General features: G+C 39.8%; 1 protein-coding gene across 1 annotated transcript in view; it reads right to left on the bottom strand.

The window, feature by feature from the left end:
* The window catches only part of SKAP1 (src kinase associated phosphoprotein 1), a 258264-nt gene that overhangs the window by 214421 nt on the left and 17371 nt on the right, over positions 1-26472 (bottom strand). The window contains exon 2 of the mRNA XM_081109727.1: positions 25900-26005. Within this exon, the coding sequence (XP_080965853.1) occupies positions 25900-26005 (106 nt within the window). The remainder of the gene's footprint in view (positions 1-25899; positions 26006-26472) is intronic.

The following is a 26472-nucleotide window of genomic DNA, read 5'->3' as shown; positions in this document are numbered from 1 at the left end:
AATCAGTGGGGCGGATGTTGCCATAATCCAGTAATGAATCCGTGGGAAATGATCAGAGATGAGGAAGAGAAGATGGAGAAGAAACCTCATGCTTGGCTTTTCCTTTTCCTTTCCTTTCCCAGAACAGTTCTGGACCGTCAGCCAGGTGAAGGGAAATGTAAGATGGCAGGGAAAGTGAAAGATAGCGTTGCCAGCTGCAGTGGAAAAGAAAAGAGGGAATAAGAGGAGAAAGGGGTGGAAAATGTAAAGCTGTAACATCCCGGAAGGCGCCATGTGGATGTAGGGACATGCAAACAGGAGCTGGCGTGATGGGTCAGTCTCCACCCAGCAGACAATGCAGCTCCACACCCAACCTGCTGGCCACTGTGAAGAGTTTTCCAGAAAACTCCTTTCTGTAAAATACAGCTAATCAAGCTAATCATAAAAGGGCTGAGCAGTCTGTCATCTTCCCCTTCTATTTTCCATCTTCTTTTGAGGTACCACCCAAGCCCTTGATTCCAATCATTAACCAACCTCTAATTCAATATAAATAGAAATTAGGGTGCGAGCATATGTGCGCGTGCACACGTGTGTGTGTGTGTGTGTGTGTGTGTGTACGCACCTGCACTCCTCTCTCCAAAATGTTAATGGCGACAGCAGGAACTTTGTTAACCAATGTTCTCATGTATTACCCACAAATAATCCTAGTGATGCAACAGCAATTAAAAGGCCAACTCCTGGCAAATTGTTAAGTAGGTAAAATATGTTTTTCATGATTTCAGCCTCTTCTTTTGTCCTCTCACCTCCATAAGCCCCACTCCAACTCACACACATATTTTCAGCCCCCTCCTCTACCTACATAACGTGCCCCTGGCCTTCCGATTTCGCTTGTTAGTTAGGAAAATGTTTTAAGTTCACATATACTAAGAGTATTGCTTCTGCCAATAGCTGTGACTTAAGAAGCCTGATTATAAAAAAAAGATTAGATTTAACAGTATCAAATACAGTAGGTTTATCTTGATGTTAAAAATCAGAATCTGCTTTATTCTTGATAATACTGTAATTAAATATTTCTGTCAATAAAAATCATATGTAGAACTGAAATGAGATGGCATGAAGTGGAATGTTAGTTCCCTTATTTTTCAGAAGTTATAAAATTATCCTGTTACCCTACCTTTTTCCCTCTCCTCTTACTCTAAGTATTAATTAGGAATGACCCTAAAGAAAGTCTATTCACACACACACACACACACACGCACACACACACACACACACACAGTTCACAGAGGTAACTTCTAAAAGGCAAGGCCAAAAGGTGAGCAACCTCATCCCTCACTGGAGGAGCCACGGATTACTCTCTGCTGGACACACTTAAGGCCTTGATCTTGTCTTGTTAAACATATCCTGTGGGTTGCCTTCATCACATTCTCTGGAAAGATGATCCCACACCAGCGAATTCTACACTCTTTAGGTGGCATTTAGTCAAATCCTGCCAAAATCTTCTAATTCTTATCCTTCACTTTGAAAACAATTATCCCTTAGCCAGAGACCCCAACAAGTCTGAAACTAAAAATTGTGAACCCAAATGCAAAGATCACATTAGAAGTATATGAAAGAAAAAGCATACAAACACACACACACAGTTGTGTTTATCCTAAAAGTCTCTGAGAATTTCACATCAGGCCTGTGCATATAGATGACAGATACTTCTTTAATCTTCTCTTTGAAGCTTTGGCTTCTATGTGAAAGGGAAGCTATCACTCCTCTATAATAGTCATATTCAACATTATCAGGTCCATGCAAATAAGATTTGAAACTAGGAAAAGATGAGTACAAAATGAGCAGAGAGAAAATGCTAAAACCATATTGATGATTATTATTTTCACATTCAATCAAAATAAATACATTTTTTTCTTGTGCTTCCAAAAATGAAAGAATAAAAGTCCACAACATTAAGTTCACTCTACAAAATAGTCTTGAACATTTAGGGTTAAACATTATGTGCAAGGCAAAGTTTGTGATACATGTTTTAAATTAAACAGGTTTCAATTAAACATTAATTTATTTTTATTATTAAAGTATAGTTGACACAATATTATAGTAGTTGCAGGTGTACAACATAATTACTTAATATTTATATATGTACCTTATGAAGTGTTAAACATGATAAGTGGAGTAACCATCTGTCCTTTTACAGAGTTATTACAATATTATTGACTATATTTCCTATGCTGTACATTACATTCCTATGACATTTATTTTACAACTGGAAGTTTGTATTTTTCAATCCCCTTCATCTTTTCACCCTTCCTTCAATCCCCTTTAATTGAACTTTAGTTTAAGGAAAGGTACAAATAAATTGAACCCACTGTATTGAGGAAATCTTGATGAGCCCCAGCTCATCATGATTATGATAATAATAACAATGTTAAGATATTTTGAACACATTGTTGGACACTGTTCTAAGCAGTTCTCTTATATTAACTCACTCCCCCTTCAACTCTAACGGTATTATTATGTTCATTTTCTAAATGAGGAAACTGAGGCATCAAGAGGTGAGATAACTTGCCCATAATCACACAGCTAGTAAATAAGGCTAACATGTTACCAATCCTAGCAACTAGTTCCAGAACACTCTAATAATAAATTAAGGAGGTAAAACAAACAACTGTAGCTATCCTCATATTGGAAATATCTAGGAAGAAAAATAATTATATTTCCTAACTATAATTTAAAAATTAGCACATTCAGTATTTAATATAAACATTGAGATATATATGTATATATAACAGGTAATATATATATATATATATATATATATATACATATATATATATCATGTGCTATTTTATTTAATTTTCATCACAACCCTATGAGGTCAGTACTATTATTATCCCCATTTTATAGATAAGAAAACTGAGACTCAGGAAGGTCAAGGAACTTGACCAAAAATCATGTAGCTATTAAGTGACAGAACCAAGATTTGAACCCAGGTCTACTTGCTTCTAGAGCACAAGCTCTTAAATCCCATATTAACTATTTTTCAATTGGCTGTAATATTTTTTTTTAAAAAAAAACAGTATTAAGAGAAAGTATAATTGTTTTGTTAGACAACCTATTCTCAGAGAGTACACAGATCCGAGGTCTTTAACTTGAAGACAGTCCATAGTTGAGCTTTGGGAAATAAACATTATGTTCTCTTACTCCCTAAAATTATAAGTGAAAGGTAACATATGCTTTCTTTTCCCTTGAAAAAGAGTCCAAAAACTTCATTAGATTTCTGAAATATATCAATAACTCTCTCCCTCCAACATGAGAAGACCCTCTGGGTTAGATGAATAAGGTTGTAATGGCATTATAACACTAGATCTCTAGAAAGGCCAACACCTGTACTGTTATAAATCTAGAACATCTAGATGAAAAATTTTTGCAACTAAGTTATTAAAAGCGTTATTTTATCTGTGACTTATGTAAATTTAAAACTCATCAGATATTCCCTGCTACCTGGTAGACAAAATCAAATCTCTTCTTGCTGTCTTAAGGATGTCTAAATTTAAGGTTCAGTTTTTGTACCAAAACAGTGGTGCCTTCTAAATGGATAGGCAGTCTGCAATACTCAATGTTCAGAGACATCTTCTGTTTCCCTCTTGACCATCTCTATTCTCTGGTAATGGCTGTTTCCAAACAGACTGTAAAGACTAATACTGAATATTATTCTGGCATTAGAAATGGAATCTTAGAACTCAAATGGACACCTGGTTGAGTAGCGCTTCTACGGCAAATTGATAAGAGTACGAAAACCCTTGCACTTGATCTTTTTTTTTTTTAATATATTTTATTGATTTTTTACAGAGAGGAAGGGAGAGAGATAGAGAGTTAGAAACATGGATGAGAGAGAAACATCGATCAGCTGCCTCCTGCACATCTCCCACTGGGGATGTGCCCGCAACCCAGGTACATGCCCTTGACCGGAATCGAACTCGGGACCTCTCAGTCCGCAAGCCGACGCTCCATCCACTGAGCCAAACCGGTTTCGGCTGCACTTGATCTTAAGCAGTGAGCCATGTGGTAGAGACTGATTTATGTCCAAGGAAATGGGCTTTCTGAACAATGCTAATCGTCTGTACACTGTAGATATTTCCTAAAATCTATTTTCTCATTTGAGAAGATTTTACCTGATTTCAAATCGTCTTTCTACCTGTGTTCCATCCTACCTTGCAGAAGGCCTGGGCGAGTGGCAAGGGTACTATGGCCAATGACACTCAAGAACAGAAATGGGAAAAGGGCACCATCTGGTGGAAACCTCTGGTGGAGGCATCAGAGGCCTGGGACCCAGGGGTTGGGATACCAGCCTTAGAAACAGTTGGGAAGGAATAGGAAAGGTCCCTGTAGGGGAGCTGGTGCCCCTCTCGCCCCAGTTCCTTTAATTTATCAAAAGTGTAAGATCCAGTGCCTGCCTACAAGAAGCTTACAATCTAGTCTAAATTATGAGATATTTACACATGAAGAGATGCCAATCTAAGATAGTAAATAACAAACACGATGGTAATAATAGACGATACGCATTTAACTGAAGTAATAGAAGAACCTGTCAGAAAAAGTTTGTGTTCTTTTTTGAAAGGTAACATTTCTGTAGTCTTGAGTCTACAGCCACACATTTTAAAAACCTACTCCAGAAGGCAGCATAATGTTCTCTGACTTACAAACTTGAAGTCACAATTAATCTTTTACTAAATGCCAAACAAGCAAAATTATCTGATGTGGACAGTATTACCCATGACTAAGAATTTTTTTGAAGTCTATTCCAAGACACTGGAAAAAGTAATAAAATTTAAAAAGAAATAAAGCCCTACTTCCCACTAGAATCTTTTATAACACTTTAACTACATAAAATCCATGCTATTGTCAATTGAACTTCCGCTCTGATGCTAACAGTAAGAAATCTGGGGGCTCTTCTTTTTTAAAAATATATATTTTTATTGATTTCAGAGAGGAAAGGAGAGGGAGAGAGAGGTAGAAACATCAATGATGAGAGAATCATCAATCAGCTGGCTCCTGAATGCCCCCACCGGGGACTGAGCCCACAACCCAGGCATGTGCCCTGACCGGGAATCGAACCGTGACCTCCTGGTTCATAGATCAATGTTCAACCACTGAGCCACTCACTCTGGGTGGGTGGGGAGCTCTTCTTGATTAGTCCGTGATTATGCTCTTCCGCTCAACACTGGGAACCAACATTCTAATATTCCTTCCTCTCCGCTCTAGCATTGGGACTGCAAATTCTGGTTATATGTCTACACGATACCCATACTCCCTGTATCAAACATAACTCAATGAACTACTTTTAAAATGCTAGCCAGGTCCACTGTGGCACAATAAAGGACCTTAAATGTCAGGCCAGAGTTTAGATTTTTTTTCTTCCTTTCTGCAGATAAATGGGAGCAACTGAAGGGCTGATTGGTTGGTTTGCTTGTTTTTATGGACAGGGAATGGTGTCTGTTGAGATAAATCTAGCAGAAATGTGCAGCCTGGCTGGGAGGGAGAGGCGCCAGAAGGCAGTTCAGGAAGCTCCTGAAGATCAAGAGAACCGACAAGAGATTTGATAATAGACTTGGAGGCAGGTTGGGAATAGAGCATCAAGACAAACGTCAGAGATATCTTTTGTTTCCAAACTTGTTTATTGGAGAAAAGAAAGCAACACTCACATACGAAGAACCCCAGCTGGTTACCATACTTTAAACTGCATTATCTTTTTGTTTTATTTTTGTTTTCTTTTTTGCTTGCTTCAGGTTAATAGCTGCTCTTGGCCCCCAGAGACCTCCTAATTATCTGATTAGTGAATAACAGATATTTGTATGGCTCTGTGAGTGTGGCCATATACTCACTGGATTTTACAGCTGGAAGGACACTGAAGGTCATTTAACCCAGCCCCTGGCTTTACAGGTGAGAAAAATGAAGCATGGAGAGATTATCTGATTGCACCATCGAAGTTTAAAAGTCCACACTGTGGAGCTACCACCATTTATCTTGTGCAGAATCAGAGGCAGGTTTGAAAACGTGATATTCATTTAAAAATTCTTTTTATATTTTCTGTGTTATTAACATGATCACATTATTCATCTGAGAGCAAATGTTACAGACAAAAAAAAAATTAAGCTGGACTGGTTCTTAGAACTCATCTAGGCAGGATGGATTTCTCAACATTAACATGCCAACATACCCTCTATATCTCAAGTTAGGAAGACTGCATTCTCTCAAACATGAATAAATCTTCATACTTTGCCAGATATTTCTATGAGGGGCTGAAAGCACAGAAAGCCTGAACTGTGAGTCAGTTTGGCTGGAATTTTCAAATTGTGCAGTGATGTGATTGGCCCAAAACATACGCAAGGTAAAAATTGGGGCTAGAAGAACCCAGGCCTGGCCAATGCCAGACCTGTCTTACTGCCTGCAGATAAGGATTGCTAAGGGTGGATCTGGGATCAATAATAAAAGATGCCTAGCAGGAGCAAGTCTGGGGGGAGGGGGAGTCACAGAGAGGCCAGGCTCAGGATGCAGAGGGGACCTAGGTTCATCGGAGCAGGTGGCAGAGGCCCAAAACAGACATGTTTGAGGAGGGAATAGGGCTGGATTCTGAGTGGGGTCCAGCCTGAAACCCTCTGCTTTATCTTGTGAACTACGCTATGCTGTCATGTAAGAATGCAAAGTGATATGATGATGACAGTTATGGACTTGAGGGGAAATCAACATTGAGGAAAATTGGAAAGCTTGCTGATATGGGGCATCCTATATAATAAAAGGCTAATATGCAAATTGTCCGCTCGACTGGAGTTTGATCGGGAGTTCGACCAGGAGTTTAGCCAGGGGGCGGGGCCAGCTGGCCAACCTCCCATGTCCCCTCCCCTCTGGCCAGCCCAGCCTGATCAGCCCCAGTCAGGGCCGGCCAGACCCCACCTGTGCACAAATTCATGCACCGGGCCTCTAGCATAATTTAACCTTGAGGCATTATTAAGGGTTCAATTAAGGTTGGTGACTAAGATTTACTGTCAATCCAACTGTATAATTTTGCTCCAGCACTGATACCTAGCTGCCCAGGTATAAGAGCATAAAGGTGGATAGTTGAATTGATCCAAGGTTAGGATTTTTTTAGGCTTGTGGGATAAAACGACAAGAGAGTAAGAGAAGACTGGAGGTTCATGTCATGGAGTTCAGGCTGGCCAGGGAAGAAACAAATGGCCAAAGACTTAACTATGGTATCTGCACATATTAAATACTTTTAACAACCAATTAAAATACCAAAAACAGAAGGTATTATTATTCTACTCTTCTCTCTCAAGACTATCCTTTGTTCCACGAGTTACAAACCTTCCCTACCCTTATATTCCTTGTTTCAGTGGTTGACATCTTCATACACCACCAACTGAAACTTACGAATAATCCTTTTACTTCGTTTTCTGTTTCTATGTATACACCCAATCAATCACCAAGACCTGTAGATTCTACTCCCTTAATACTTTTTAATTTATCTCCTTCCATCTCTACAGCCACTGAATTCATTCAAGCCCTCAGAATGCCTCACCCAGATCAATGTAACATCCTAATTGGTCTGCCTGCCATTTTGCTCCTCTCTTACCCATTCTCCTCAATGATTATGGAGAAGGAAGTGGAAGTGACATTGAAGAGCAAAGTCTTTGCAGCCAGGTCTGTGTTAGAGTCTCAGATCCTCCATCTTTGGGCTGTGAGAAGTTAGCTGCCGCCTTGTTTCCTCATCTTTAAAATAGAAATAATAATCATACCTGCCTCGTATGGTTCTTGGGAGGACTGAGATAATGCAAGAACTGAGCCCTAGGTCTGGCTCCTGGCAGGCCTTCAGTAAATGTCAGCTGCTATGTCATTAGCACCATCATTATTCTAATGGCCTAAGGTACAAACCTTGTCTTATTATTCCCCTGCTTGAACCCCAGCCCCTAGGTCCTCCTCTGCTCTGCTCACCCTCCTGCTGTCACAGGTCACTGCTCTATCTGCCATCACACTTTCCCCTTTGTGCCCTGTCTTCTCTTAGGGAACCCTTGGTGGTCCTTTGAGGCTCAGTTCACTCTCCAGTTTTAGGTGCTCCCGCAGCACATTTGTACACACCTCTCGGCAACACCGGCGATATGGAACTACGATGTTCTTGTCTCTCTATGTGACTGAGCCCTCAAGGGGCAGTGGCACAGGCTTATGCTCAATAAATGCTTGCTAAATAAGTAACTGATGGTGAGAAACAGAAGGGCCAGCTGAGTTCAGCATGGGGTGCATTTCAGGAAGGGATAGGAGACAAGGCTGAAAAGGCAGGCAGAAGACAAGGCTCTCCCAGCAATGCAATTGGGTGTGGATTTCATCCCAAAGAGAAATACCTTCCTTTTCCTCTAAATTACTCACACAAAGGCAAACGGGGGTGGGGGGGGGGGGGAGAAAATCAAAGGAAAAGAAGAAAAAAAGCAAGTAGAGAAAAATAAAAATAAGAAAGCTTTGTTGAATTAAAATCTTCATCCCAATGAAGAATTATCCCCCCCTCACCCACCCTCCCCCAAAATATGGCTTCAAAGACTAGCCACAAAATGACCGGCAAAAAATATACTTCAAAAGACACGACTGAATACACATCACAGTGGCAAGAATCCAATATATAAATACAATCAATTTGTTTCCTCATTAAAAGCTTTCATGAAGAAAATGATTTAATACAAATGCTAAAGCTACTGACATAGATTAATTGAAAAATAACAACAGAATCCTAATTAAAGACATAATATTATTTCACTCGTACTACACCAAAATCTGAATAGATATATAAAAATACAATCCAGAAAGTAGGCTTCTACTGGTAACCACTCTAAGAGCTACAATGATTACTGAAGATAATAATAATAATAATAAACCTCCTACCTTTATGTGTACACTTTCTTCCAGTTAAGAACCGAGAGGTATACAAATTCAGAAATCGTTTTTAATGTATTTCACAGGTTAGCCCTCAACTTGATTTTTCCCCTCATTGTACAAGATTAGATACTAAAATATCATTCTTTCCCATTTATTTTGTTGTACAATACCTACAGTAGTCATCATTCAGCCTTTACATGGAGGTACCCAATTATTCAAATTATAAAGAATGGAACTGAATTTCATCGAAAGGCCAATAACTATAGGACCAGTACTATGTCTAGATTAATACATGTCAGGGCGTCACCTGCAGTTCAACTACAATCAGCAGGCCAATCCTAGGACTCACCTGACTCATTGTAGGGCCAGGGCTTCAGGTTATATCCCACTTCAAGGGATTTTCCAGCATCAGAAATGTCTCTACATGTTGCCTGGCCACAGGAACTCAAACAAGACAGCAGGCAAACATCAGGCCAAGGGAAGGACCAAGACCATTTGCTACTGACCATATCCCCATCCTGCACTCTAGGAGCTAATTAAGTTGAAATGTTGTCAGCTACTTGCTGGTAAAATGTTCCTGTCAATTATCCCCAATCACATTGGGGAGACCTCACCACCCAAACCAACAGCTTCTACTCACACTTCCTAGTCAAGCCCTTCTTCCGTCTCCTTTACTGTTAAAAACTCAGTTGAAAATCAAAGTAGCTTCTTACCACTCCCCACCCTCCCACCCCCATCATTAAGAGGGTCTTTTGATAAAGATTTTTACATATACTTGTCTGATTTTAAGAATCTCCTGGAGCCCTTATTGAAACATGAATTCTTGCTTGGCTGGTGTGGCTTGGTGATTGAGCATCGACCCATGAACCAAGAGGTCACTGTTTTGATTCCTGGTCAGGGCACATGACTGGGTTGCGGGCTCCATCCCCAGTAGTGGGTGTGCAGGAGGCAGCCGAATGATGTTTCTCTCTCACCAATGTTTCTATTTCTCTCTCCCTCTCCCTTCCTCTCTTTCTAAAAATCAATAAAAAAATTTTAAAACATGAATTCTCAGGGTCCACTCAAACCTACTAAATTCGTATCTCCAGGATAGGGACCTAGAAATCTGTATTTTTAACAAGATCCCCAGGTAATTCACATGATGGGGCAAGTTTAGAAAATACTATAAAGGACATGGGTCTTTTACCAACAGTTTCCCTGTTAGGAGAATTCTAGACAGGCAGCCCCCGGTTCAAGTATAGACTGTGTCCCATCTCTAGCTGTTTGGACCTTGGAATCATTTTTTTTTTTTTTGTTAATAAAACAAAGTAATGGATATTGGTAACTTTTGGGGGCCAGCTTTAAAAACGTATTAAATCTTGTTAACAGATTTGAAGTATAGTAAATACAATCTTTCATTTATAAACCAACCACATTTCAAAAGTTGAAGCATAAAGTCAGATCTTTAGAATGTATTTTCCTATAGACATTGAGTTCTAAGAAGTGGTTAGGTTTCCTGGACGTCCACAAAGGTTTATTAAGCCCAAACCAAGGGTTAGGATTGGATTCCCAGTCAAGGGGACGTACTTGGGTTGCAGGTTTGATCCCAGCCCTGGTCAGGCCACATGCAGGAGGCAACCAATGGATGTGTCTCTCTGACACAGATGTTTCTTTCTCTCTCTCCTCCCCCTCCGTCCTTCCTTTCCACTCTCTCTAGAAATCAACAGAAAAAATATCCTTTGGTGAGGTTTAACAAAACAAACAAAAAAACCCCCACAAAACAAACAAAAATACCATCCCTTTCAACTCATGGTCAAGCCAAGATGCCATCTCATCCATGAAGGACTCTCACAGCCCACCAACCATTCTTTCTCTGGATTTTACAGTCCAATCTATATGTCCCTCTACTAAAACTTTAGCCACCATATATCTTGAATTATCGTTTTTGTGCATGTTTTTCCTTTCCATCTGGTTATACATTTCTTGGGAATACTTTTTGGGCATCTAGTATGTGATGTGCATTATATTAGGCACTTTATATGTATAGCAACAATTGTACAAGGTGGGTGTATTGTATAAGTATTTGGTTTACCTGGCTCAAAAATAAGTTATAGGAGGACTGAAATCTGTGCCATGTTCACACAAAAATGCTTTGCATATAGTATATGCTCAATAAAGATTTGTTGAATGAATGAATGAAGTTGCATTATTCACTCTTTATGAAGAAATTGAGCCTCAGTAAGAGTGCTGCCCAGCAGTCATTGGGATTCAAATCTCATTCCAGAACCTACTAGCTATGTAATATTGAGCAAGCTGATCACCTCTCTGAACATCAATTTTCTCATCTGTTAAATGGGGATCATAACACACCTGTTGTAAGAATTATATGAGATAATGTGTATACAGCTCTTGACACTGGGCCCAGTACATGGTACATGTGTGATGAATGTTAGCTGTGACTGTTATTCTTAAGTTGCAGAGATAAGGCCCTTATTCTTCCTAAGGAAAAGGGTCCTTTATTACTTTTGTAAACTTCCGTGTATATATTGCCTATAATCAAGGTTCAGCAAAACATTTCAGACCTTCTAGAGAAGAAATCTGTGGGCAGCGGGCTCCGTGCTGGCTCTGTCCCTGAGTCTGGCCACTCACTTGAAAAACAAGGGTATGTCTTATGTGTCTTATATATCTTGATCATAGGCATTGTGCTCAACATGGAGTAAACAAATAGCCAATACATTTGTTAAATAAATTAACTGCTTCCGGTTTGTAATCCTCACCCTGCTTTTAGCTGATTCCATTTCTCTTTATGACCAACATAAAAATCAATTAAGGTGACTGATGTTTTGAGAAGGAGGAAGTGAATAGTTTTCCCCAACACCATCACTTTGGAAAACTAATCCCACAAATACAAATATTTTACTAACATTATCTACACACAGAGTGTTGATAATCCTTTTCTAATAAAGGATTCATTCTGTGTCAGTTCAGTGCAGCTCAAAGGGAAAAAATCTAAGAAATGGAAGTTGTTTCCAGTCACTGATACCTCATCTAATGCAGACCTTGAGAATAAACTTCCTTTATCTAAAAAAATATATATATATACACACACACATATTTTAGAAAAATCATCATAAATTATTTTGAGGACTGCTGTACTTCATATGGATCAAAACAATTTTATTTTCATGTGTGTGTATATAGTATGTGTATGTTTCATAAAATCCCTCCAAATACAGCTTGGGTTTTTTTGTTTTTTGTTTTTGCACAGAAGTGACTCAATTAAAACCTAAGTCTTCTTTCCATATCTCTTTTCCCCTAAGTCCCAACTCCTTTCCCACCTAGAAAACAAAGCATCTTGGCTCTTAAATCCCTGACCCTTAAAAAATTATTTTTAATGATTTATTTTAGAAATAGAGAAAAAGGAAGAGAGGGAGGGAGGGAGAGGGAAGGAGAGAGGGAGGGAGAAAGGGAGAGAGAGAGAGAGAGAGAGAGAGAGAGAGAGAGAGAGAGAGATTTTTGTTGTTCCACTTATTCATGCACTCATTGTTTGATTGTTGGAAGTAGTGCCCTAACTGGGGATCAAACCCACAACCTTGGCATATTGGGATGCTGCTCTAATCAACTGAGCTACCCAGCCAGGGCCATCCCTGCCCCCTTTTAAAACAGGAAATGCTCTGATATCTGTGATTATAATTAAATACATATTCACTGTAGAGAGTTAGAAAATACAAATAAACAAAAAGGAGAAATTAAAAAAATCACTCAGACTCCACTTGCTAGAGACTGCCATCATTAACATTTTGGTGCTTCCCCTCCCCCACCCCCCCACCCCCCCGCCAGGCATTTTTCTCTGTGAGATTTTATATACACATTTAACCATTTTTTAAAACTTACAGTATATCTTATTATTCTATATCAATAACTCTTCTACAGGATGAATGATTAAACTATCTTTAAAAAAAAGAAAAGTTTACCCTTTCAACAAAATGGAGGAGCAGAATAATGAAATGGAGAAACTTGAGGCAAAGAACCAGAAAAGAGAATTTTACGATGCTCTGAGAAAGACTTTATGAAGGCTAACTTAGTCGGTGACAAAGGGATCAGAAAGGAGAAGACAAACTGAGGCTGAAGAACCAACAGGCTTGATGCTGGCTTGGGGAGTGAAGCGAGGTGTCAGGAGTGACTCCCAGGATTCTGCCTTGGGAGACTGGACCTAGGAACAGCACACAGACTGTAGGAGAGCATGGTGTAAAATAACGCGTTCAGCTCTGAGTGCGCAATAAGTTAAGGTACCAGTACTTCTGGCTACAAGGGACAGAAAACCTGACTGACAAAAGCTTAAACAAGTAGAAGTTTATTTTTTTCTTCAACAGGTGATTCCAGAGTTGATGCCGGGGCCCACCAATGGCATGAAGGGCCTAAGCTCTTCCCATATTTCTGCTCTAACACTTTAAAGCAGAGTACTCATTTTTTTTTAATTTCTTTATTGATTAAGGTATTACATATGTGTCCTTATCTCCCCATTGCCCCCCCCCCCACCCACTAAAGCAGAGTACTCTTAAGGTAGCTACTGCATTTCAACATATTGCTGTCTCCCAAGCATAAGACTGTGAAAGGCTATCTGAAGTCTCCTTTCATTTCTTTGGCCAAAGATTTCAGATCATGATTCATCGCTAGGCTGGCGGGGTTCCATGGCCAAGGAAGAATAGAGGCTGGCTGCTGGGTAGGCATCCAGCAGGGTCTGCCCCAGCTTCGTGAAGTCTGAGGTATCTGTAAGACACCCAGATTAGCTATCCAATATGCTGTCTGGTGCCTTGGAGAGAGAACTAGAGTTGAGTGGTAGGATGGGGAGTCATCCATGTATAGAGGAAGCTGTTGAGTTATGGACATGCACGCATTTGCTTAAGAAGAATGTGGTGAGAAGAGAGGCAAGCTTCAGAGACAATAGTGAAGAGGGCAGGGCAGAAAATGAGCTCAAGAAAGAGATTTAAAAAAAAAAAAAAGAGTATAGATCAGACAGTTACTTAAAGGAAGAAGGAAAATTAGGAGAGACTATTACCATGGGAATTAACAGGGAGAGGGTGTGTTGGGTTTTTTTAACTTTTTGAGGAAAGGGGAGCTATTAACAGTGTCACATGCTGCAGAGAGACCAAATAAGACAAAGGCTACGCAGTGTTACTTGCATGTGGCTATGAGAGAGTTACTTGCTAGAAAAAGAGCCTGGGTTATAGGCGACGGAGGAGTAACCACAGAAGAGGAAAATAGAAATGGCTAGTCTAGGCTTTTATTTTAAGAAAAGAAAAAAGAAAAGAAAAGAGAAGAGAAGAAAAGAAGAAAGAAAGAACAGGCCATGCTCCTTCTTCATCATAATTAGACATGTCATCTGCAGTCACTGAACTGAAGTCTAAAAGAAGATTCCAACTATTTTTTTTTTGGTTTTGCTTGTTTATAATGTTCCAACAAAAAATTTTCCCATAAGTCTAAGAATTTAAATCTTCCATTAAGCACTAAGTCACAACAGACAACGGCCATTTCTACGTCTAAGCCTTTCTGTCCTGGATTCTTTGCAAAATGAAAAGTAAATTGGTAAAAATCTGGGGAGGGGGTGGGGGCAGAGACAGGAGAGTAGCTAGAGGGAATCACTGTGTAGGATGTAATGTTTTTATCAATATGAGAAGACATCTGAGCATATTTATATGATGAACGGAGAGATGTAATAGAGAAGGAAAAGGTGAAAGACAGGATGTCGGGAGCAGTGGTAATAGTGGAATGAAGATGACAATTGCAAGTCAGTGCTTCAGTCCTCAGACAGTGTGAGGAGGGACTCTGAACTCAAAAGATGACAGAGGGACGGAGAATGGGAAAGCCACGCAGACAAATCTCAACAGGGGAGAGGTTTTGGACAAGATTGAATAGCAAAAGTCTAAAAGTGGCAGCAAGGAGCTTGAAGAGTGCCAACGGCACTTCTGGGAAATGAGCAAATCCTATTTAAGATTACTTCAAGCAAAACAGTATCCTGCAGAAGAGCTATGTTTTACTTAGGCAGAGATGGAGAAAAGACGTTGAGGATACAGTAAAATTTGATTATAATAGCACATAGATTCTAGGAAACACAGGGAAAGGATTAGAAGAGAGGTCTTTGGGAAAGATGAGAGATGGTGGAGACAAGGATGTACAAAGCTGAATAGGAAGGATGATGACCAAAGACAGAGGGCTGAGGATGGGGAACAAAAATGGCTGGAATGACTGGCATCTGTACTCTAACAGAATTCTAATACATGGTCTGCAGTCTTGTGACCTTTTATCACAAAATGAGAGAAATGTTATCATAGGAGACATTTGAAGAAATAGACATGATCTTTATAGACGACTCTGGCCCCTCTAATGTTCAGTAAAAAGAATACTATTTCTGGAAAAGAATGTGTGGGGCTGGCTACAGAACAGTAAATTTCCTAATAAAGAGGGTCCCTTCTTTTAAGTTTTAGCCTAGGACCTAAAAACACATTTGTAACAGTTCATTCACTCAACTCACATTATTGAGCTCATACCACATGCCAGCACCATGCTAGACTTTTTCTTTAATGAATATAAGACCATTCATGCCTTTGAAGAGTTTATAATCTTCAGAGATATGTACTCAGTTCTGAGAAACTGAATTTAAAATGAACTTGAAAGTATGTGTTAGAGCCCTCGCTGGTTTTGCTCAGTTAGAGCGTCAGCCCAAACTGAAGGGCTGCAGTTCAATTCCTGGCCAAGGGCACATACCTGGGTTGCAGGCTTGATCCCCTTGGTTGGGGCACATGCAGGAGGCAACAACTCAATGTGTCTCTCTTACATTGATGTTTCTTTCTCTCTCTTTCTCCCTCTTCCCTCCCCTCCCCCCATTCCACTCTATCTAAAAAAAAAATCAATGGAAAAAATATCCTCAGGTGAGGGTTTTTTAAAAAAGTGTGTGTTACAGCAGTCTTTTCAAATGTTAATGCTCATCTTACTTAATAATAGACAAACATGTAAATTAACCATCCCTCCACTACGGTCACCAACCAATCAGGAGAGTATGCAAATTAACCCAACCAAGATGATGGTTAATTTGCATACGTAGGGGCGAAGTGGTGGAGTGAAGACTGAAGGCTCCGTCCAGAGCGAAGGCCTGGGTCCCAGGTGCCGGAGGAAAACCGGTGACGGCAGCCATGGGAAGGGAAGGCCTATTGCACAAATCTCTTTGTGCAATGGGCCTCTAGTCCTATCTAATAAAAGAGTAATATGCAAATTAACCATCACTTTGCGATAAAGATGGCAGCGCCCACCGCCAATAAGGAGGGAATATGCACATTGACATGACAAGGCGAGAGGCGGAAGTTGGCCAGGGGAAGGAAGGCCTATTCTTGCACGAATCTTCGTGCATTGGGCCTCTAGTATGGAATAATGTTTGGATCTTATTAAAATGCAGATTTTGATTCAGTGGGTCTGATTCAATGAAGCCTGAGAGTACACATTTCTAACAAGTTTCCAGGTGATGTTGGTATTGCTGGTCCATGGCCACGCTTGGAGTATCAAGGAGCTAAAGACTCTAGCCTAAAAGATTCCTTTGCTTTACCTTTTCTATTGCACTGACCTGTAAAATCCTGAGAATCTTTCCTCTTTTCCTTGCTAACTCTCCAATCCATTCATTTGTCTAATAAAAAAGGGTGGAGGGGGTAGAAAACCTCAAAAAAGGGAGAGGGCTTTTTCTTCTAGCTACACACACTGCTTTCATGAACACGTCAAGCATCTACCTCATGTGATTAAATACTTCTGTGGAACCTCTAATATTTCAAACAGGGCACCTAGCTATTCAGTAAAAGAAGGAGAGATTGGGAACAGCAATTAATTCTAGGGATGCCATATGGCAGTATAGAACACTGGCTGGAACCTGAAAACTCAATTTCATAACAGTCTTACTTATTCTGAATTTTAATCATTATAGGATCAGCAAACATATGCCTACCAACCTGCTCCATTTACACAAAATTCTAAAGAATAATCGCACACTCAAAAATACTGGTTTTTCCCAAATGGACTTAAAATTTCTTTCATACCAGATTCTCCAAATAAAGTAGCTGCTGACAGTTCCAGTTTAATTTCTCGGTTAAAGGAAATCTTCAAACAGTTCTTTTCATGAATAGTATTGCCTGCTTTCTTACCACTTTCATCGTCAGCTCACCATTTTGCACAAGTCTAATTTTCTCTGGTTCTGGATTCCTCAGCCCCCACGGGGGCTGGTTCAGGTGCCAGCCCTCCTGTCCCTGTGAACTCTGCCATTCCACCATATTTTCTCCATTTCACCTCTCTCCAGAATGGAGACATTATCATTTTCAACACATACTCCATCCCTGTCCTCTTAGAGCTAAGATACTTTCATCTCCTGGACATCTAATAACTTCAAGATAAGGACAGAAAAATCAGTTCTTGTTCTGTGAACTTTTGTCTCCGGTGCTTGAGAGACTATCCTAATATCCCCTGAACATGTTTTAGTGATAACATTTACTGCACTCGGGCCAAAATGATTTTCTGCCACTTTCAATTCTAGTTCAATAAAAGAATAAGAGCTTTGTTTCTAACCTCTGTCATTTTTAATACCATAAAATGATTTAAAAAATGTAAAATTGAGTTCCATTTCCTACTGGAGTACCAATCTCATATTAGCTTTCCTTTTATCAAATTTATGAGAAAAGTCAGAAATTGCCTTTCCTTTAAAAAAAAAAATCAAAATTTCAGGATCTCCTGGGCAGAATGTTTGAATTAAATTTCAGCTCTCAATAATTGCTGGCCTGGAAGTTTTAAAGACGTATAAAAGTTGGCTACATAAAGTTAGTTATGTCAGAAATAACAAACTGGAAGATTACCCCTTAGTCACACTTATCCAAAAATAATATTATTCCTAGAAAATTATCATCCTAAAATAATCACAAACGTGTTTATTACATTTCCAAATTGAGGAAGTCTATGGTTTTCTGAAACCACAGTGAATGAAATCTATGGTTTCTGAACTGCCAAGTGAAACAAGTAATGTTTTGGCAACCTTACAGCATTATGAAAATTTTCAAATATGCATAAGAGTTAAAAAGAGGAATACAACCTAGGCTCTATGATTCACATGTTGCGATATTTGCTTTGTTACATATTTATTCATCCATTTTATTTTTTGATGCATTCCAAAATAAATTGCAGACATCAGTACACTCCAACCCTAAGCATTCCAGCACGCATATGTAATTAACTAAACCTCAAAATTTAGCTACAGTTCTTTTAAGCCAATAACCTTTTGAAAGATGCCAATTCATTTTTTTTTTTCAATGACTTGGCTAAGCAAACTAAGCAACCAATTGGTAGTTCTACATTCTAAATCCTAATCTTGTATTCATTCTGTTACTTTGAGTCATTTCTTATATCTCAGTTCTCTCATTAACAAAGGAACAAAGGCACTTGGCAGACATGGTGGAAGGCCTCCATTACCAAACTGCGGAGTGGACTTTGTGGTTATGGCAGAATTCACAAATGAGACAGTCACTACCATAATTTAGGAACTAGCTAATGGGAGGTTACGTGGGTAGGCAATTTTCTGTAAATTACAATGAGAATCTCAAAAAGGCTCACAAATTCGAGGGAGCTTGAGTTTGAACATTCAATGACCATGCATCTTACACAAGCCGCTATGTGTCTATAATAAAATAATTTGAAGTTGGACTACTGGAGCCTGAGTCACTCCAAGTGGGAATTTCATAACAAAGCACTAGGATCAGATCGGAGTTTTCCTGGCTTTACAAAGCCACGGTATTCCTGGTTTGTAAACTCCTTATTCGCACCTACAGTAAGAGCTGCCGCAGGGATGGCTGCCCTTTCCTTTATAAACTGTTCGTTCCCCTACACTGATTTTTTTTTCTTTCAGAAGATTGGCCCTGGAAGGGGCATCCTTTGAAGCCTGAAGAATCAAAACTACAGCAAAACACTGCTGGGAGTTCTGAAAGAAATATGAAGAAACTCAACTGGACCTGGGGCGATCGGCTGAGATCTTCCCAAACGGGTCAGCAGTTGGTCCATAAAATATTCCAATTGCCAAGGAGGCGGTGACATCTTGTGTAAATCAAAAACTAAAACCCTAAGATATCTCATTTCCATTTTAAATGCATGGGGGTTAAATATGGGTATCCAGCGCTGGAGAAGTTCCTGTGGGATTGATTTTTTTCTGTCTTCTCTGAGCTCTTTGCTGAGCGTGATAAGTAGGACTGCATTTCATTACCAACCCTGCTAGCACTGCACTTCAGGGAGACTGGATGAGGCTGCACAGTGGGAGAGAAGATCCGGCTTCCAAAGAAGAAATGGTTCACATGGTGTGATTATAAAAACCCGTTTTATACCCAACTCGTTTTCAACAGAATCGTGAAATAAAATAAAGTCCCAAGGAAATGAAATTTCCTGAATCATTTTTCAAATTAAAAAAAAAACAAACACATAGTGATACCATAAAAGAAATCAAACCAAGGTTTCGAGGTGTGGGTGGTCATGCTTTCCATGGGTGTGTGTGTGTGTGTGTGTGTGTGTGTGTGTGTGTGTGTGTGAAAATAATTCCAAGCATTTTGGGGGAAGACAACTTAAAAAGAAAATGTAAGATCATCGTTAGGGAAATCTTCAATGGAATCAGCCAGTGTTACAGAAACAAGATCAGAACAAAGAGTTGGGCTCCTGACAGCTGACCCAACTCTTGCATTTCTCTCCTCTTTGCTCCAGTTTCACTGTAACACAGGAAGTGGAGACAAGATGGGTCTGTATCAGAAATAAGAGAAAACAAGCAAATTAGAGCAAACCACAATCAGAAGACCCTGCGCCACAGGTTCCTGGAGACCCACAAATAGATTAATATGGACAGGCATTTTTTATTGGCTTTCTATAAGCAGAGAAAATACTACACCGCTGGGACAAAAAACTAGTTCCAGACCACATGAGACTGAAAATCAAGGCCAAAGCCAACGGTGGTAAAATAAAGACGGTCATATTATATAAATTATCTTTTCACACAATATATGAAATAAGAGCCTCCATTTATAGACAAGTAGAAAAGCTTCATGTATTAAAAAACTGACACAGGATTTTCTGAAACCTTCCAAGACAAATTCACATTGAGTAGGTAATAGGAATGTGCCCATGTGATAATGACAGCTATAATTCTATCAGGAGTACAGCAAATTTCAGTGCCCTAACTATATGGCTGAAGAGCCGTGCTCAGCTTATTATCCTAACAGGTTAGTCCAACCTGAAGGGTGCGAGCTCAGTTACCTGCCTATCTCCTGTGTCACATTTCAAAACGCTCTGCACTCTTGAGAGAACATAGTCTCTTTAAAGGGCTCAACACTGAGAATTTTTAACAAAAGGTTTTGAAAGGAACAAATTTATTCATCCAGACTTTTTTTAAAATCCACCTATCACTTAGCATAAAAAATGCGGAACTATCTTTATAAACAGAGTTACTTACATAAAATACTTATTTTATAGGATACCCAAAGGGAGAAGCTTCTGCCCATTAATGCCACCACAACAGGCCAGTGTAAAAGAAAAAAAAAGGATCAACTTAATCTTGGAACTGGTACCAAATTCAAGAGACCCACACAAGTGAAAGAATAAACAAAATACTAATCATAAATTTAAAAGGAGAGTTGTACATTTCAAGGCTGCTTTGAAAGGACAAGAGACTTGCTATGAAAGAACACAATAAGATCTTCCATTTCAGGTTAAACCAAGAGGCCAACAACAGTTAATATCATTATCAGCCTCACCTGCAGAGCATTTTCAGATTAAAAAATAAATAAATATAACCCCTTACTCCCAGATAAATATATCTCCAAAAATCTTGAACACAATTGCAAATCTCAACATACACCCAGCAGATAACATAAAACTAGTACAGGAATCTATATATATAAAAGCCAAGCGACTGGAAAGCCAGATGCACACTGTGGCCGGCCAAGTGGCCCAATCAGGGGTGGGGGGTTGAGGGGAGGTGGCTCCTCCCCCCGGCTGGCCCCGCCCCAATCAGGGGCTCCTGCAGCCCCTCTTCCCTACTGGCCCGGCCCGCTATGCCCCCATCGGGTGGGCTGGCCAGACCCCACCTGTGCACGAATTTGTGCACCAGGCCTCTAGTTTGACATAAAATTGACCAGTTGAGAGCCCCAAAGTGGTTGCGACTTCTTGTTTTCTTTCTTGGTTTAAGGATAGGAGGAAGGGATAGGCCTAAAAAAGGAAGAAATGGATTTTTAACTGTCAGGATGTGGTCAAATTATTGTGATGACTTTTGAGCCTTTTCAGAGCTCTTTAAACTTTGATAAATTGTACAATTACCTCCTATCCTTTTTTTCTTTTTCTGTGTTGGCACTGAAACGCCAGTACATGTAGCAACATGAATAGGAAGAGATGTTATAGCCACATATCTAAACTTGCGAGTAACACAAATGTACGAACAGCACATTATACATTCATTCTCTTTGTTTTTAATATATTTTATTGATTTTTTACAGAGAAGAAGGAAGGGGATAGAGCGTTAGAAACATAGATGGGAGAGAAACATCGATGAGCTGCCTCCTGCACCCCTACTACTAGGGATGTGCCTGCAACCAAGGTACATGCTCTTGACCGGAATCGAACCTGGGACCCTTCAGTCTGCAGGCCGACGCTCTATCCACTGAGCCAAACCGGTTAGGGCTACATTCGTTCTCTTGATACGCACACTCCATTTTGTTTTGGGGTTTTTAAGCTCAATAACCAGCACTTGGGAAAAGTAAAACTCTCTATGTAACTAATGGTAATGATGCTTTACAGTACTTATACTACTTTGAAAGTCTTGTTCCCAAAACTTGTATCAGGCTCCTTGGCTTTCTTCCTATAATACAAAGACATCTGAATGATATATCCTAAACTAAATCCTGTTTTAAAGCTAAATCCATGCTAATCTGAAAAAAAAACCAACTTGGAGTTCCCAAAGAAAACTAGAATTACTTTTATAGTATTTGTACTCGTGTATAATGTTTCATGCAGAGCTATAGACTAACCACCCACAATGAGACATGTTCAAGATACTCTTCAACCTGTACTTTAAATGTCTTGGGTTTTGTGCCATAACCCTGTTACATAAAGTTATTTCTTTATTTCTTTCCTTTCCAATATGCTATCATCAATCTACCTGTCTCTCTTTGGAACTCCTTTAAGTTTCACAAAAGGAAATAATACTCCAGTTTGTTTCCATTGGCTCTGGCTTTCACTTCCAACAGGGAGCATAAAGGACTACTTATTCCAAAGTAGGCCATTGAGAGAGAATGCATCCCTACCTCGGTAATAACGATATTCTATTTTCTTCATCCCTTCCCCAACTCTGAAAGTATTTTTGCTGTCAGATAGCTTCCCCCGAATCAAACTTAAGAAACGCTCGACTGTTTCTCCAAATGCATAAGAACACCATCAAGCATTTGAGTGTAGATTATGGCTGCTTCATTCCAGGTGCCTCACATCTGGTGCTGATCCTGCAGTGACCACTGTAATAAAGCAGGAGGAGCCTCTGCCTGGCTTTCATCCTAATCATTCTCTAAAGAGCTCAATGGAAAACTTGGACGAGGAACGTGAAAGCCGTTAGTTTTTAGGGAGAAGGTTTAAATGAGGAGGCAGTTTGAAGGAGAGCAATAAACATCACAGCTCAGGATATCAAATACCACAACAGGGCTTCATATCCGTGGAATCACAGACTGCCATCCGTTTTTTATTTTGTCTTACATGGAAAACATTATCCTTCATTGGTAACACCTTGAAGCCCAAAAACTCATATGTAGGTAAAGGTACAGATATGAATTTACTTTTTGTTTTCAAGTCTGGGAGAGGAGAGGCTAACTACGCTACTAGTGCTGACAAACAAATGAGCACGTGTAGGAAACACAAACCCCTGGAATATTATTGCTTTAATATGGCAAAGATAAAACTTTTTTTAATGGCTTTCAATAATTCTTTTCATGTTACTCAGCATTTAAATCTCAAGTTTGATGACTTCCAAATTTCTTTTCACACCCAGCTTCTGGGGGTCACACAACAAAAGTAAACGTGGCTGGCGTTGTACAAGCTTTTAGTGCTTTCAAACCAACTGGTATTAATACATATAAATGCAAAACAGGGACTAGAAAGGCAATATGGCTGAAGAAGAGGATTCAGTAAAACAAGGGTTACATTAACAGGATAATGACTGAATGGGTGGCCATAAGGCGACTTTGAACAGCTTGCCACAGGAAAGCTTCATTTTCCATTTTCTTGTACAGTATCTAATTTCTGGCTCCTCATTTCCTCCGTGATCTGATAAGTATGAAATTCTAAATAAAGTGTCATCTTTCTTGCAACAAATCAATGAACAGAAAGCTCCCGTCAACAATGCAGATGTTTCCGAAAGCTCCTGCTGATTATTTCCTGAATGTCTACCCCACAAACCACACAGTATGTTCTTTGAGAACAAGGAAGCCTCTTTGCCCCATAGCACATACAGCGTCTATGTGTGTATGTGTGGGTGTACGCACTTAAAAGGAGGACTAAGAAGTAATACGCAACTGATAACAAGTCACCACAAAAATCACCTTTTGTTACCAATTTCAGATTGAAATTCAGCCCTTTCCAAATGCCATGGTACAAATATGGAAAAGGAGAATTCCTACTCATTGCATATTTGTCCCTACAGATGAAATAAAATTGTTTTGCATCCCCTATTACAGATTTACACCAGTTGTACCTCCATATACAAATTCTATTTTGGGCATCCTTCTCCCTGTAATATAATTTAAAATAATTCCACCCCAAAAAGAAACAGAAAAAAAATTTTTAAGAAAATAATCCCACCTTGATTCCTCCTGCTATCCTTATACAAAGGTCAACTTTGTATTATTTTTTAAAAAATATATTTTATTGATTTTTTACAGAGAGGAAGGAAGAGGAATAGAGAGTTAGAAACATCGATGAGAGAGAAACATCAATCAGCTGCCCAGTGGGGGATGTGCCCGCAACCAAGGTACATGCCCTTGACCAGAATCGAACCTGGGACCCTTCAGTCCGCAGACCGATGCTCTATCCACTGAGCCAAACCGGTTAGGGCAACTTTGTATTATTAAAAAAATAAAAATTCTATGGGTTTCTAACTAAGCCTTCAGGTTCACAACTAAGCCTGGGCTTATCTATATATATAAAAGCCTAAGTGACCAGAACCACCAGAACAACCGGTCTCTATGATGCGCACTGACTACCAGGGGGCAGACGCTCAACACAGGAGCTGCCCCCTGATGGTCAGTGCGCTCCCACAGCCAACCTCCCCCAGCCGGCCAACCTCCCGTGTGTTCTCTCCCCACAGTCAGCAGGCCCCAGTCTGGGACAGGGAACTGGGGGTGGTTGGTGGCTGATGTGGCCCCTTTCCCAGGGGGGCCAAGGGCCAGCACCCTCCTTGGGGCTGGTGGCCAACCTCCCGTGCCAGCAGGACCTGATCGGCCCACTGCCCACCTGCTGTGGTGGCAGCGTGGCGGCGAGAGAGGAGAAGGGAGCAAAGGAGGAGGGAGTGGAGGAAAGGGAACCGCACAGTACGGGGGTGCCAACGATGGCGGAGTCGGCGTCCGGCATCCATTCCTCGGTGACCAACGCCTCCTCTCCGACCCAGCCCTGACTGGCCTGGCTCTGATGGGCCCTGATCGCCGGCCAAGCCTAGAGGCCCCACCCTTGCACAAATTTCATGCACCGGGCCTCTAGTCTCCTAATAAAGGAACATTATGGGAGCGTTTGTGTTAAACACTCTGCCAGCCTACCAAATGTTATAATATTTTCACTTTTCAAAAAGCTCCCATCTTCTGCATTCTGTTAGTTTCAATTATTCAGGGCAACCCAGGCTGATAATTACACAGTCCCCAGTCGCTGAGTAAAAGTGATGCTTAATTAGCCAGCAGGAAAGATCGATTAAGATCCAGCAGGGCATCTTGTGAGGTTCTCTCACATTCCTGGAGGGAATAGATTCTGGCTGTGCCCTTTGAAAGGATAAAACTCCCCGCTTCTCAGGAGTTTCAGTGAGGTTTCTAAAGTAGATGCTAAGATCGGTCAGCCACACAAATTAACTCCCAATTATAACCCTGCAGATGCTCTGCCTCTTCTAAGAGTACTCAGATCAAACATTCCGAGTCATACCGCCACCAGGTTGGAAAAGGCTTAAAGGAATGCTCACTTATCCCCAGCTCTCTTTCAGTTTCCACATTTCAAGTAAGACCTGGGTGAGAAGTATATTGGAAAGTTTTTGTTTCTTCCTCCCCGACACAGGTGTGTGCATCTGTCAGATGCTCACATTCTAAAAGGCACACATTAGGTGTGAGCCTCTTATTAAAAAATCTTAATGAGCATGATATCCCAACCCAGTCTGAGACTAAAACATTCCAATATAGTCAAAGAATCAACTAGGTAAGTCTGGGTTTACGTTTTTTGTTTATTTTTGGTTTTTTAGGGAAGGAGACGTGGAAGTAAAATCAGGACTAAAAATCATAGTGAAAATTAATTATCTCACAGGGCCTAACGTCTTCCCTTTAGTAACACGGACAAGCACAAAGGTTTACCTTGTCACACATTTTGCAAAAGTCTTCAATAAAGACCAATACAGCCCAAAGCTAAAAGCAGAATTATTATCTTAAGACACATAATTAGCAAACTATTTCTATTTTGGTAAGCTCTACAAATTATACCTGCCTAGTTCCAATTCAATTCAGTAAACATTTATTAAGCTTCATGGGATTGATGAACTTACCTTGCATTTAAATAAAATAAATGTACATATACACACACACACACACAAATAATATTCATTAAGCCTCTACCAAGTATATAGAACTATGGTTGGTAGGTCTTATCTTGTTAATTTATACACTACTAAAGTAGATTTTACTGATTATATACTGTTTTAAACTTATGAGGAAGAATAATGGAACCATTTATACAAACCTAGTTTTTATTTGCTGAAAACCCCGAAGAATATGGTCTCTGTGGTCCCTTGCAATAGCACTGAGGTTCTCATCCCTCAAATCTTCTGCCAGAAACTCCTCAGCATCTAAAAGAAGAGGAAAGTAGATCAACTAAAAAGAAGTACTAAAGGAAAAAGAGGAAAATCTGAAGAGTTTAGAAATGGATATTATTTTCTCTTTAAAAACTTTAAAGTTGCAGAACAATGTGAATGAGCTTAATGCCACAGACCTGTACACTTAATAATGGTTATAATAATGGTAAATTTTGTTATGTAGCGTTTACCAGAATAAAAAATAAATAAAACTTTCTATATGCCTATAAGTGACACCTTTTGACAATCCAAGACATTGCTATAAATTTAGAAAGTTAATGCATATATTAACAACAAGAAAACACTATTTTCTAAACTACTTTAAAGGAATATTTAAGTAGTAATTATCATTGATGGCAGAGGATGGACTGTCATTTTCATAAACATCTAAATATTACAAATAATTCCTGGAAGGTCACAGACCAATGGAAGCTAGAAAGAAATACCAATAAATAAGGCTG

The sequence above is a fragment of the Myotis nattereri genome (assembly GCF_964212035.1).
Source record: "Myotis nattereri genome assembly, chromosome: 16".
Lineage (NCBI taxonomy): Eukaryota > Metazoa > Chordata > Mammalia > Chiroptera > Vespertilionidae > Myotis > Myotis nattereri.
This window is presented reverse-complemented; position numbering and strand designations above follow the sequence as displayed.